General features: G+C 44.4%; 4 protein-coding genes across 5 annotated transcripts; 2 read left to right on the top strand and 2 right to left on the bottom strand.

Annotated features, from left to right (window-relative positions):
• Positions 1 to 173: 173 nt before the first annotated feature.
• LOC134034088 (uncharacterized) lies at positions 174 to 2,737 on the top strand. Of its 2 annotated transcripts, none has more exons than XM_062478438.1 (4): positions 174 to 498; positions 1,269 to 1,616; positions 1,749 to 1,850; positions 1,971 to 2,469. In XM_062478438.1, exons 1-4 carry the CDS (start codon positions 453 to 455, stop codon positions 2,081 to 2,083), a joined length of 609 nt encoding a protein of 202 aa, XP_062334422.1. In that variant the 5' UTR covers positions 174 to 452; the 3' UTR covers positions 2,084 to 2,469. The 2 variants fall into 2 exon arrangements, with proteins under 2 accessions (XP_062334422.1, XP_062334421.1); XM_062478437.1 differs by having other exon boundaries at positions 180 to 498; positions 2,327 to 2,737.
• A 3,548-nt stretch (positions 2,738 to 6,285) lies between these two features.
• Positions 6,286 to 9,722, bottom strand: ndufs8a (NADH:ubiquinone oxidoreductase core subunit S8a). Its single transcript, XM_062478436.1, has 7 exons — positions 9,576 to 9,722; positions 8,596 to 8,653; positions 8,427 to 8,492; positions 8,101 to 8,190; positions 7,712 to 7,884; positions 7,296 to 7,424; positions 6,286 to 6,934 (listed from the first exon to the last, which is right to left on the bottom strand). The coding sequence occupies exons 1-7, from the start codon at positions 9,705 to 9,707 to the stop codon at positions 6,803 to 6,805; spliced, it is 780 nt and encodes a 259-aa protein (XP_062334420.1). The 5' UTR covers positions 9,708 to 9,722; the 3' UTR covers positions 6,286 to 6,802.
• Positions 9,723 to 10,046: 324 nt separating this feature from the next.
• Positions 10,047 to 12,664, top strand: si:dkey-9i23.8 (galanin receptor type 1). Its single transcript, XM_062478447.1, has 7 exons — positions 10,047 to 10,225; positions 10,554 to 10,678; positions 11,064 to 11,253; positions 11,343 to 11,481; positions 11,708 to 11,872; positions 12,064 to 12,139; positions 12,213 to 12,664. Coding segments are annotated over exons 1-7 (906 nt in total). The 5' UTR covers positions 10,047 to 10,224; the 3' UTR covers positions 12,423 to 12,664.
• Positions 12,515 to 13,798, bottom strand: tmem187 (transmembrane protein 187). The gene has a single exon (XM_062478434.1). The coding sequence runs from the start codon at positions 13,691 to 13,693 to the stop codon at positions 12,887 to 12,889; it is 807 nt and encodes a 268-aa protein (XP_062334418.1). The 5' UTR covers positions 13,694 to 13,798; the 3' UTR covers positions 12,515 to 12,886.
• Positions 13,799 to 13,878: the final 80 nt, after the last annotated feature.

Genomic DNA, 13,878 nt, shown 5'->3' with positions numbered 1-13,878 from the left:
ATTTGTTTATTATTGTTGGCTGCAGGTTACTTGGTGTATTGTAATCTCATTCATCAGTTGTTTGTGAGTTACTACCCAGCTAGCAAAGCCTATTTTACAACTGTCTATACGAACATGGTATGTTCCTGTCTTAATCATCACTTTCACTGCTAAATGGCAAGATTTGATCTACAGGATCTGATACTCTCATTGGTGCAGGGGCGTGGCCTAGAATTAGTTGGGGAAGGCAGACACAATTGATTGACAGGCAGAGACCACCAATAGGTGCATTTTCATAGAATGACTCACCCCTTATAGGGATAATATACACCACTGGGGGACAGACTGACAGAGGCAGATAGACAGGTAAAGTGCATTTAGAATATGATTCCCTCTCTGCCAGTCAGCCAAGTTAGGTAGTTTCCCGACTTTTAACCCAGCTGGTCTGCTCCACTGTGGGGAGTGCGGAGAGGATGTCTCTCCTCAACATGATCCTGATAATTCTCTGGCTGGTCACAGGTAAGTCTACCTGCACTTACGGTTCAGAATTCTTCTGAGGTATTTATTCATTGGTTAGGACATTAAAAACCGAAAACATCAAATTGATGTTTTGTGCTTCCTAGGCTGGAGCAGATAGGCTAGAGTAGTGGTTCACCAAATTTCCATGGCCAAATACAGGCAAGGTATTATGACCAACGAGAACTTGGCTGGGTAAAAAAATAATATAATAAAGATGTTCTTTGATGTGATTTGGAGCTTTTATTTAGTTCTTAGTTGTGTAGCATACGGCATGAGTTTGCCTTTTGTTTTTAGCTGACCATGGATATGTACTCGGTTCCTCTATTGTTTTGAGTGTATTTTGGCTATATTCTTGGTTCTCCATTTGTTAGTATATCAACAGCAAGGGAAAGGATTTAAAATCGTGCAGACAAGCCCCTTAGTTATGTGTTCCTAAGTAGCCTTTTAAGCGTTTTCTCTGGTACCCTAAGAGTAAGGTAGAGGACATCCTGTTATGTAGACACCTCAGTAGAACTCTTCCTGTGTGGTCGAGGGCCCGACCCCTCACTTTCAGGCGTTTTTTCCATTGACCACCTCACCGCTCTGACTACTGAAGGTGCATCTGTATATACGCTGCAACCACACTAATTAGGTTGACAATAGACTATTGAGTTGCACAGGGATTCAAATGCGTAGCTCCTTAATTCAACGCTCAAGTCTACAATCCCTTGGACCCATCCGACCCAGCCTGTCTGTGTTAAACTAAGCACCTGTGTTGGTGTGTGTTCCAGACCTGCAGGCTGCAGTGAGGGCTGAGGTCACCACAGTCAGTGTGTGCGAGGGCCAGACCGTCACCCTACTGAACAAGATGAGCAAGGAACCGAGAGACGTTCAGCTTCTGTGGACGTTCCAATCGGCCGGTCTGGATCAGTTTGAGACCCACGACGTGGTCCTGATCCATATCATTGAGGGACAGATGGAGAGGTACGATATGCAGAGCTTTCGGGGAAGGCTGCAGGTGGACAAGGGGACCGGATCTCTAACCATCCGGAACCTATCTTGTGCCGACTCTGGGCTTTACCAGCTGCAGGTCATCAACGGAAAAGTCTCGTCCCACCACTTCAACTTGACTGTTATTGGTGAGTGTGTGGGAGGTCTGTGGTATGGGGCTTTCTAAAGATTAGGCCACATTCAGCCGTTTGTACTTGTATACATATGACTTTCCTTTCCATGTTCAGAGATGTCTTCAGTGTGTGTGTGTTTCTCCCTAGTGGCGGATGGTGAGGACAACAGCTACATCTATGTGGCAGCCAACAGTGCCACTAACCACTCAGCCAATCTCAGCCTTGAGGAGCTGTGCTCTCACCATACAGGTACCACAATCTACCTTCCATCTCTAGATACAGGCTTTAACCAGGTGGACCATGACAATGACTAAACCTTGTCACTGAAACACCCGCTTTCTCTCACTCCTCTCTCACCCTATGTCCTAGAATCTCCCTCTCTCTCCTCCATCTCTCACTCACTGCCTCTTCCTTTATGTCTTTACTACTATCTCTCTTTCTGGTGTGGCCTCTTTCAATTCATGGCATACAAATATTATTAAACTCCTGTCTCCTGTTGCCTCCATCCTCTCTCACTCCATCCCCTCCACTCTTATTCGCCTTCCTCTTTCACTCCCTTCTATCTTCTATATTTCTCTTTTTCCTTTTTCTCGCCATCTTCTGCTCTCCTTTCTTTCGCTGTCTCCCCCATCTCTCTTTCTCTTTTTCTCCTATTCCTCTCTCTCCCCTTCTCCCTCATCTTTTGTCCTCCTCTATCTCTTTCTCTCCCTCTGCCTTCCTTACAGTGTCATGTGCCTGTTCTATTACCTACACCGTGGCCTTCGTACGATTGGTTCTCACAGTTCTGGTGGGAGTGGGCCTGGCTGTGGTTCTGTTCCACCACTTCCGAGCCAGAAGAGAGGGAGGTGACCCCCAGAACACAGACAGGGCCCGGTCCCCCCAGAGTCCAGGGGCTTCGCCTGGTACTGAGACCCACCATGGGGCCCATGGATCCAGGCTGCTGACCTCCACAGCTGAGGCCTCTGGAGCCTCCTCCATGCTGTGAGGCGAGCAGCATGCAGCACAGCAGTGTCTCCTCTGCTGTACATCACATGGTGCTGTGGGGTTCCCCAGACAACACATATATACCAATGTTGTGTTTTCAAAGGTTTATTAGATTAGTTCATTAGAATGATATGTAACTAATAAATATCTAAAACCCAATGTAAGGATATGAGTACTCTTATCAGACCACTTTGGCATCAGACAATAATAGTTTATTTATAGTATAGGAAAAAGGAGATAAAAGTAAGAAAGTGCAGCAGCAAAAATAAACAAGCCTGAAACCCACATTGCAAAAATCAGGTGGTTTCTGGAGCTGGTGGAGGAGGTTGTTCCTGAGATTCAGGATGTCCGGTACCTCCACTATACTACCAGAACCAGCAGGCCAAATAGGACACAAGGTACCAGGATGTAGAGATGGTGTTTTGGGGCAGGGCTACTGGATGTAGAAGAATCTATAGAAACACACAAACAAATGCAGGGAGTATTACTCTGCTGTTTCCTGTGAAGGGTGTATGCCTATGGTTAACGGGCTCTAGTGGTTAAGTGGCAAAATAACTGTCAGAACAAATAAGCTACCTGGACAAAGCTCTGTCTTATTGAGGTTAGCCGTCTTGTTGGAGACGAGAGCTGAAAGACAATGAGAAAATAAGTATTTTAGAGGTACATTGTACGGATAGCACTTACATTGACAACAATAATACCGTTTAACCCTTGTGCTGCCTTCAGGTCACATGACCCAAAGGTTCATAACGAACCACCGTTGTGTTTACCCAATTTTACCCAATACAAAAACAAATAAAAATAATTTTATTTTAACCATTGCAATGTGGGGGGTCTGAGACAGCCCAACAGTTAAAAGAAAATGCTTCACTTTGTTTTTGTAGGAGGTAAATTTGTCGCAATACGACGGTGGGTCACAATGACTGATGGGTCAGAATGACCCGAAGATAACACAAGGGTTAATTAATACCGACGAGGATGTTAAGAAAAAAAATCATAAATCATTACCAACCACTAGATATTACGTACTTAGTACTTTAAAATGGGATCACTCTTACATGGAAAATCACACTGTGACTGCAAGATTTGAGTAAATATCTGGCATTGAAAATTTAAGATTCAATATGATAGCTTTAAATCAGTTTAGAACCATTCTCTATTTCAATTATGCAACTGCAAAAATATTTGCTTCATTGTATATTGACTGATTTAGATAAAGGATTCACATGCTTAAATTGTATTAATGTTTTATAAACACATCAGGTACTTACCGTATATGTTGACATTAAATTCATAAGCTGAACGATGACTGTTGATGACCTGAAGCTTATAAACACCAGTGTCATTAACACTGAGGTTACTGATGGTGAGAGAACCGGACTGTTCGTCCAGCTGCAGTCTGCCTCTGAACTTCACAGGGGTCTGTTCAGCGGAGAGTTGGCTGAATTTCCCCACGTTGACCTGAAGTATCTTGATGTCTGGAAAGACGGGTCCATACATCCAGAGAATCTGGTCACCACTCTTTAGTCCAGTGTTGCCGGTGGGTAGAGTCACATTGCCTCCCTCTGACCCTCTCACTGTCTCTTTAGCCTGTAGCTGTGTTACAGCTACACAAAAAACATTGACAACAATAATACCGTTTAATTAATACCGACGAGGATGTTAAGAAAAAAAATCATAAATCATTACCAACCACTAGATATTACGTACTTAGTACTTTAAAATGGGATCACTCTTACATGGAAAATCACACTGTGACTGCAAGATTTGAGTAAATATCTGGCATTGAAAATTTAAGATTCAATATGATAGCTTTAAATCAGTTTAGAACCATTCTCTATTTCAATTATGCAACTGCAAAAATATTTGCTTCATTGTATATTGACTGATTTAGATAAAGGATTCACATGCTTAAATTGTATTAATGTTTTATAAACACATCAGGTACTTACCGTATATGTTGACATTAAATTCATAAGCTGAACGATGACTGTTGATGACCTGAAGCTTATAAACACCAGTGTCATTAACACTGAGGTTACTGATGGTGAGAGAACCGGACTGTTCGTCCAGCTGCAGTCTGCCTCTGAACTTCACAGGGGTCTGTTCAGCGGAGAGTTGGCTGAATTTCCCCACGTTGACCTGAAGTATCTTGATGTCTGGAAAGACGGGTCCATACATCCAGAGAATCTGGTCACCACTCTTTAGTCCAGTGTTGCCGGTGGGTAGAGTCACATTGCCTCCCTCTGACCCTCTCACTGTCTCTTTAGCCTGTAGCTGTGTTACAGCTACACATGCCAACACCAACATCATACCTGGAGACAGAGGTGGAGAGTTATTTGGGTTATGGAAATCAATGTAGTTCAAAGATGTGGGTTTCATTATACATTGGACATGTCCCACCCACTTTTTGAAATAGCCTATACTGTAATAGCCTGTAATAGCCTATACTTAACTTGCACAGTAGAAATGCTGCCGATTGTAAAGTCTAATGAACTAATGCCTTACCAAATATCTTCCAACATTCATCTGACATATCTTCTGTTAAGTTTCTCTTAAGTTTTGTTAACACAGTTCGTGTGTGCAGTAGGCTATGCCAGGAAGCCGCTACTAACGATGGCTAATGAGAGCTAACTTTTTGTGACGGCAAGTAACAGACGCGAGTCCCCGCCCCCACACAGGTGAGTCGGTGCGGTAATCATTTGGTAATCATACCCCAGTATGATTACCAAAGGAAATGTATTTTGTGTAGCAGGTTCAAAGTATTTCACATGGCTCTTCATACTAATGTATAGGTTCAAAGGCATGCCATTTTAATGCAGTTTGCCTGCGCGTAAGGTGGGTTACTCAGACAGGTCGAAAACAACAGCCTTCTGATCCAGAATAGGCTATCATAGGAAATATTACTCTTATTGTTTAAGTCAATGAAATAAATGAAAAAATAAAACATAATACTCCCACATCTACCATGGACTATTCTGTTTTCAGACTTGTCCACCCTATACATACACATGTATTGGTATGTGTATTATTAGCATTATGTATGTACATTATAATGTACTTAATGCTGGAGTAGAAGGGAAGAACGTATGCGGGGGAGAGCATTTCATGGCAGGCCTTGTTTTCCATTTGATGTAAGTGCAATGCACTCCCTGCTAACACTGACTAGGAAAGTGTTACATGCCTGAAACTGACTGTGGTTACTCATACTAGTGCCCTCAGTGTACAGTAAGAATCATTTGATGCTGGGATATACAGAACAGACAATAGAGGGGGGTGCATTTCATGACAGGATTAATGCACCCCCTGCTAACCCTGACTAGGAAAGTGTTACATGCCCGAAACTTACTGTGCTTACTCATACTAGTCCCCTCAGTGTACAGTAAGAATCATTTGATGCTGGGATATACAGAACTGCCTTGACATGAAGTACTTTGTGAAGATTTACCTCAATAAACATTAGTAACAAAGAAAATAACACAAAAAGGAGTCACATGTATTTATCATACACTAGATTGTATTGGTTATGCATATAACTACAACAGGACAGTGGTCGTCCTGTCAACTCATTAGGCCCTGTTAAGTCTTACGCCCCCCCCCCCCCCCACACACACACACACACAACCTGTCTCCCTGTCCATAATTCTGTATGGCTGGCCTGCATACAATAAGGGCTTAGGAAGAAAGACACTGTAGACAGTTTGAAAACTTAGGACAGAACATTAATTTATTCTTCATCGTTCGAAGTCCACAAGTATTTAACCTTTGTACAATTCTCATGACGACAACAACCCCCACCACTTCACATGGAACCTGTAAGCGCTTATTGTAGAAATGCCACTAGGGCCCCGAGTCTGTGTCTGAAAGGAGCTGGAACGATCAACACCTCTCTGTCTGTGGTGAACTAGTGACCTGGGACAGTGACACAGACAACAGGCTAGAGAAACAGCGAAACCCTCACCTGGATCATCAGTACAGTATTGGACGTGTGCGTCTTTGTCATAGAGGCTTTAAGGTATCTGTACAATATACATGAGTATGTGTGCATGTGTTTATGCGTAAGTCAGTCTGTGAGTGATTTGTCTTCTTTTTTTTTGTTGCAGTCAGACATGTCGGCCTGTGTATGTGCATGTTTAAGTGTATATATTTATGTGTGTGTTTTGGTGTGTGTGTGTGGATACGTGTATGTGTTTACACGAGTGTGTGGTGTTATCTTCCTATCGATAGAGGTAATCAGCCTGTATGTTGGCGGCGATCTCTGCTTCCCACTTGTCCCCGTTGTTCAGCAGCTTCTCTTTGTTGTACAGCAGCTCCTCGTGGGTCTCTGTGGAGAACTCAAAGTTGGGGCCCTGGAAGAGAGAGGGGGGGGAAAAAGGAGTGAGAGGAGTGTGGATAGAGAGAGCGAGGTAGCACATGCATTAGAAAGCTGCGTGGTATCTGGGGAATCAGGTGGCTGAGCGGTGAGGGAATCGGGCTAGTAATCCAAAGGTTGCCAGTTCGATTCCCGGTCATGCCAACTGACGTTGTGTCCTTGGGCAAGGCACTTCACCCTACTTGCCTCGGGGGAATGTCCCTGTACTTACTGTAAGTCGCTCTGGATAAGAGCGTCTGCGAAAATGACTAAATGTAAATGTAAAATCTGCAAGCTCAAGATATAGAACGGCACATGCTTTCTGCCGTCGCCCTCTCAAACGCCTTCCTCTCTCTCACCTCCACTATGGCGTCCACTGGGCAAGCCTCCTGGCAGAAGCCACAGTAAATGCATTTGGTCATGTCGATGTCGTAACGAGTCGTCCTCCTGCTGCCGTCTGAGCGTGGCTCCGCCTCAATGGTGATGGCCTGGAGGGAGGACATCGGGGGGAATGTCAGAGAGTTGGCTGGGGTTGGACATTTGTGTCAACAGGTTTGGGTGTTTAGGCAAATGTCCTCACAGAGCTTCCCAAGGAAGAGTGTCTGTGTGTGTGGATATGTGTGATGTGTATGTGGGTGCGAGTGGGTATGTTGTGTGAAAATACATTGTCAGGGCAGATGGCCTCACACAGGTTAGTGAAGGACAGTGTAAGAGTGTGTGTGTATACCTGGGTGGTGCAGATGCTGTCGCACAGCTTATTGAATTGTGTCTTTACCTGGGCGGGGCAGATAGCCTCACACAGCTTGCAGGCAATGCAGCGCTCCTCTCCTGAGGGGTACCTGCGGAGGGCATGCTCGCCACGGAAACGTGGAGAGAGAGGCCCCTTCTCAAATGGGTAGTTGATGGTGGCGGGCTCTCTGAACAAGTAGCTCATAGTCATACCCAGCCCTGGGAAGAAACCGGAAGGGATGTCAACAAAGCAGATACATTCACCCAAAAATAGAACAAAATGAGGAAGTGACTTCCGATAGTGAGCCATCTCTCTATTTGTATTATGCTACTTATCTTAGTATCTTATGTCTACTCTGTTATGGAGAAAACCTGTGTTTCGTCAGATAAACGGACTAATTAAAATCCCAGAGTCAAAGTTTACTCAAGCTTCACCTCTGAAGAGCTCTGTCCACAGTAGCGTCTGAGCTGCTCTGTCTGTGATAGACTTCATGTCTGTGGGCACGTCCTGAGCATTGACATACTCTGGCGAGGGGGGAGGGGAAAGAGACAGAGGAGGCGGGAGAGAGAGGAGGCGGGAGAGGGGGAGGCAGGATAAAAAAGGTAAGAAGGGTAACAGAGTAAAAAAAATTATAAACAAGCATAAATATCAACTGTCAGCAAGTTTCAACCTAATGACAAATATGGCAGAGGACCGGAAATGTTTTAATTGTTTATGTGGCGAGTTGAAACTAGTGGAAAGCAGTGCGCTAGCTACTTACTGAAGCTCTCCCTCTGGGCGCTCACACTGAATGGACGCACCAGACTCTGACTGGCTGCAAAGGTGCCTGAGGAAAAATGTCAATGTCAACGAGGGTCCATAGTATACCGCAGAGATAGGAGAACAGGATTTTAGCTAGTTATTCTTCTGTGTCACTCTTCACTTCTTACCTGGCCTGGACGCAGAGTAAAGCACACGTAACGCCGCAGACATCACGCCGGGTAAACGCTGAAACCACGGGGGAAATTGTGGCATTTCAGTTGTGTGATCAAGGTATGCATAATAAATACAGCATGTGAAAGTTGTCGGGGTGATTGTTGACAGTGGGAGAAAGGCAATGACATAACGAACAATGTCATTAAAGTATAGATAAACAGATTGCTGAGACAAGTCATTGCCGCCACTAATGCAGCCACTGCAGCTTGTTTGTATTATTGAATTGTTGGCAACATCGACTTCAAACTAATACCTCTTATTTTATACAGCTATATAACCGATCTACAAGCACTACAATCATACGTCGTTATCACGTAATATTTAGTGCTTCAAGTTCCACAATTAAAACATTGACTGTTTGGCAAATGCTGTGTCCTATTTCTTGAATATGACAAAATAGCAAGCTTGTGAGATGAAACAGTCCACCTTAGCTGACACCCATGGGGCAGTTGACTTGAGGACACGGGGTACGTTAGTTCGTTACAAAACGCCAGCACCACATTTCCCCGACAGCGCACTGCTTCCACTACAATGCCCGTGCTAACCGAGCAAAACAATGCTAACGTTCGCTAAATAGCTAGGTTAAGCTGCTGGTTGTCTTGGTTGACATTTTACCTCAACTTGCAGTCAATGTACAGTTCACAGCTGCTAGTATACCGGCTAAATGTGTCAAATGGGCTAAGCTAAGTGCTACTGCTAACACATTTTAAGCCTGTGTTCAGTCGACAGCGCATTCGTGTTGGCTAGCTGAAGTTAGCTGGTTGTAAAATCCTCAAGGACTTTTCCAATGACTGGATAAATGTCCTTTCCGTGGACAATACTCTATACTTTTGAAATAAGTGTACTTGTTTAATGGACTACGTCCTTTAGGGAATATATTGCATTTGAACCGTCCAAATAAACGATCTACCAGGAAATTATTTTAAAAACTCACCGGGTTGTCGCTATTTGGCCTTCTAAACCAGAACAGCGGACGATCTGGGGGAACGTAATCTGCGTGCACAGGAAATGTTAAAGTGTTATGACACGTCCATACGTCACGTAATCGACATCCCAAAATCTTCATGTTTGTTGTGGCACCTTAGCAGTGACGTTAAAATGTCATTTAGTTAGAGATTTTGTACAGACATATTATAGATCACATAAACATAGCATACATTTCTTAATTCAAAGATATGCCCATTCCTATCAACCTGAGAAATATAATACTCTCTCTCTCTCTCTCTGTCTCTGTCTCTCTCTCTCTCTCTCTCTCTCTCTCTCTCTCTCTCTCTCTCTCTCTCTCTCTCTCTCTCTCTCTCTCTCTCTCTCTCTCTCTCTCTCTCTCTCTCTCACACACACACACACACACACACACACACACACACACACACACACATACGCAGAATGCCTGATAAGGGTTTTTGCCGATTACATGAAATGAAGCAAGATATTTTTAATTGGTATGATAAATATGTTTTGACGTCAGTAGTTCAGTGCGTATTAGCCCTTCCTCGTTATCACTAGGCTACCTCTCCAAGCTTTTATATGAGACACTGGTCTTATACACGTCGTAACTGTGGACTCAAACCACCAGTCTTGAAAGTAAGTCTCTGCTTATAATATTCAACCATGTCATATATCTGTAAGGTTTACTACTGTAACAGTTTTACACACTGTTTATTCTCACAAGCTGTCACTCATTTCTAATGCTGTAGTATAATTTTAAAGACTTGCACAGAATGATCAGTGTGACGTGCACTATGGTAAAAAGTGCTACTTGAGTGCACTCTTCCTCACTTAAGTCTAGATTTGTTTTACTTTTAACCACTAAGAATTTGTCTCCTTTCCTCTCTCCATCTCCCGACCCTCTACCACTCCACATCTGCTCCAACCCCATCACCCCGTCACCCCACCCCCTTCTGCGTCTTAGTGAACATCTCGGACCCGGAGCGCCCGTGGACTCGAGTGGAATGGTCAGCACTGGTGGTGGTGCTGGGCCTGGAGCTGGTGATGGGGGTGGTGGGAAACTGCATTGTGTTGCTGATCAAGATCATGGTAAGCACCTTCAAGGGGCACTGGAATTATTCTGTGGTGGAGTAGAACTTGATATATTTCAGCCAACTGAAAAACGGTGATGAGGTATAAGCTCATTTGCATCAACATTTTAGTTTTAAGGGCAAAAAAATCCAAGTTAAAAGTGTGCACTTGTTTCCCTCAACATGCTGTAATGTTGTAATTAGCCAGGAAGGGGCAGTCTTTAACAAAATATCACAGTTGTATACTGCTAAAATATACTTCCTCTGCTTGGTGCTTGCAGTGGCCTGGATAAGGAAACAGTACTCAATCAAATGTTAATCAGGATAATTACTGTACATATGCTCGGTGAATTCAATTTGTTCTTTGAACTCTTCATTTTTGTCTTTCTCTTACTGTCTTTTAGTGCAGGGGCCAGTACCCTTGTAGATACTGGGCCCCATTCATCAGCCTGACACTGTCTGACTTAGGCTCCTCACTCCTCATAATCTCTGGCTCGCTAGTGGCCATTCTGACCCTGGATCAAAGGTCACCGTGGTGCGAGATGGTCAGCTTGCTGAAATTTGCCTTTATCACTTCCTCCATAGGCAGTATAGGTAGGGGCTCAAATGACACGCACGTACACACACATACATACACACATCTTCTCTCTCACTCACACACACCTTTTCTCTTCCTCTCTCAGCGGTACTCTGTGTCCAGCGTGTCATAGGCTTGGCCTCTACAGTAAGGGGAATCTCCATTGCCATGGCGCTGGCCTGTCTCACTTCCTGGTTAACTGGAGTAGTGTTTGGGAGCATCCCAGTTATCTACGACTGGATCAGGTAGAGCAGCCTTTCTCAACCCTGGTCTTCGGACCCCCCTGGGTTGTTATCAAGTCCGATAATGACCCATTTGAATCAGGTGTGTTGGAATAGGGAAACATCTAAAATATGCAGGGCTGGGGGCCCGAGAACCAGGATTTGGAACCACTGAGGTAGAGGTTGATCAACCAATCGATAAACAAATCAATAAATCAATCAATCAGTAAGAACTGGAGGTCCCTCCCAGGTATGACCCAGCCGAGATGCTCTGTGCAGTGTTCTGGGAGAGCAGCTACTCGGACATGCTGGTCTACATCCTGTGTGCGTTCTCCATCTGCATCTTCCTCCCGCTCACACTGATGCTCCTCTGCTCTCTACTGACAGCTAGTGGCTGTGGGAGGAGCTGCGACAGGTGAGCCACCTAGAAGGGATTGATCTACAGCTCAGTGCCACAGTCTGTAAGAAGCCTTCCTATACCTATGAGGTGCCATTTAGGAAATCATTCAGACTGTCCTTACAAAAACACATATTGGGGAACAGGGAGATTAAGTTGTTTATTGTCGTTTGAATGGTACTCTTCTTCTCAAACTTCCTCATCTTTAGTGAAGACCTGTCCTCGGTCACTCCCCTGGTGGTGGCATCCTACCTTCTCTGCTACACTCCCTTCGCTGTGTCTGAGGTGAGACGCACACACACACACCCACACACACGCATGACCTTTGTGTGACCCCTCTCTTTTACTCCCTGCCAAGATGATTCTCCTGGGTAGGTTTGACCTTTCCCCAGCCCCTGATTGGCTGAGGACTCTGTCATCAGTGATGTCATACATGGACTGTGGATTGAATCCTCTCATCTATTTTACAAATCAGAACTTCAGGGAAGCAGGTCTAGCCCTGCTGTGGACCCATAAAAAGTCATTCTCTGACCCGGTTCTGACCAGCATTGCAGGGTTAGACCTCTAGGCCCCGTCATACATCAGTTCCAGTACTGTGAGAGTTGTGACCCAATTGATTCAAATACTAGGATAAATAAAGTAACATAAAACATAGCAAGTTCATAGAAAGCAATGGTTTAATGTTGTTTAGTTTTCAAGTTTCAAGTTTTTAATTTCAGTATAGCACCATGTAGGCTATAAACCCACATTATTCCATAACCAATCATGAGTTTGAAACTATTATAAACATCTGTTAATCAATAAAGATTGAAATGCAAACTTGTTTTATTTGGTTGAAATGAGCAGTCATTTATTTTTTCATCATTTCGTGAGATTTTTCATTATTCACCTTAACCGTAACGCTATACTTGTCGAGCTGTTACAACAAACAAGACAGTTGTGCATTATAAGCAATCCTCGGTTGTAGAACGACCTAAAGGTAAACTTTAAATTTGCCATCGCAGATTGACAGGATCCTTCTTCCCTGGTAATTCAGTTACTTTTAGATGTCCCTTTCCTCGCTGCAGACCGTGTCAGGTGTGTGAGAAAGCAGAAGCTATAGTGGAACTGTAAAATGTCACACACTTTGGACCAGAAGTGCCCTGTCAGGTGTTGGAACGGTCGGTATTGCGCTAGGGTGTGATCCAACAGCTTGAGAATCACAAACCCACAACAAGACAGTGAGGCAAGACCCAGGTACCACCGGGATAGTGAGTCTCCGTATTTGAGATGGACCCCGGCGCCTTTGTAAAGGGCAAATGCGACATGGCACGCGAGCGCCACCTCAAATCCCAAATCGTGCGCCAACGCGATGGCATAGCTGAAGATGGAGCAAAGTTCGACAGTTGCCGCGATGCGTGGACGCCAACCGTGCTCTATGAAATGGCACCAAACAGGTACCCACGCGAAAATCGGTAGAGTGAACCATTGATCCAACACGGCGGGTACACGGCCCAGCGTCGCTAGGCGGACCCACTGGACAGGTGCGTAAAAAATGGCCATGAAAGCGAAGACGTCTTTGACATAAAGCGAAGTATCGGTGTCACCTTTGTCCTTTGTCCGTTGAAATAGCCAGTACAATCCCATGTAAATATATCCCACGTTTATAAGAGAGTTGAAAGGCATTGCCAAGAAACTAGGCAAGAAGTCAACAGTTTTTTCTGCGTAGTGATCATAGGATATGTCCACTAGAACGCGGTCGAAGACACCGATGTTCACTACAGCTACACAAACCAAGAAAGGCACCAATACACAAAACAACGCAGACTTCATTACGTACATGAAAAAACTTTTAGACATTTAGGTGGCGCATTGGTCTAACCATAGATTGTAACATGAAAAACTCAGTTTCTCGGTCATCGAACTTTCCCGTTTGTTGATGTTCCGGGAGTGAGAGCCACATGGTGCAGTGTTGAACCGCTGATTGGACAAGAATGTGTTTAGAGGGTTGTATGCGCGCGTATGTCAATGTGTGTGTGTGTGTG

The sequence above is a fragment of the Osmerus eperlanus genome, chromosome 14 (genome assembly GCF_963692335.1).
Source record: "Osmerus eperlanus chromosome 14, fOsmEpe2.1, whole genome shotgun sequence".
Classification (NCBI taxonomy): domain Eukaryota; kingdom Metazoa; phylum Chordata; class Actinopteri; order Osmeriformes; family Osmeridae; genus Osmerus; species Osmerus eperlanus.
The sequence above is the reverse complement of the archived record's forward strand: the minus strand, read 5'-3'. Positions and strand labels throughout refer to the sequence as shown.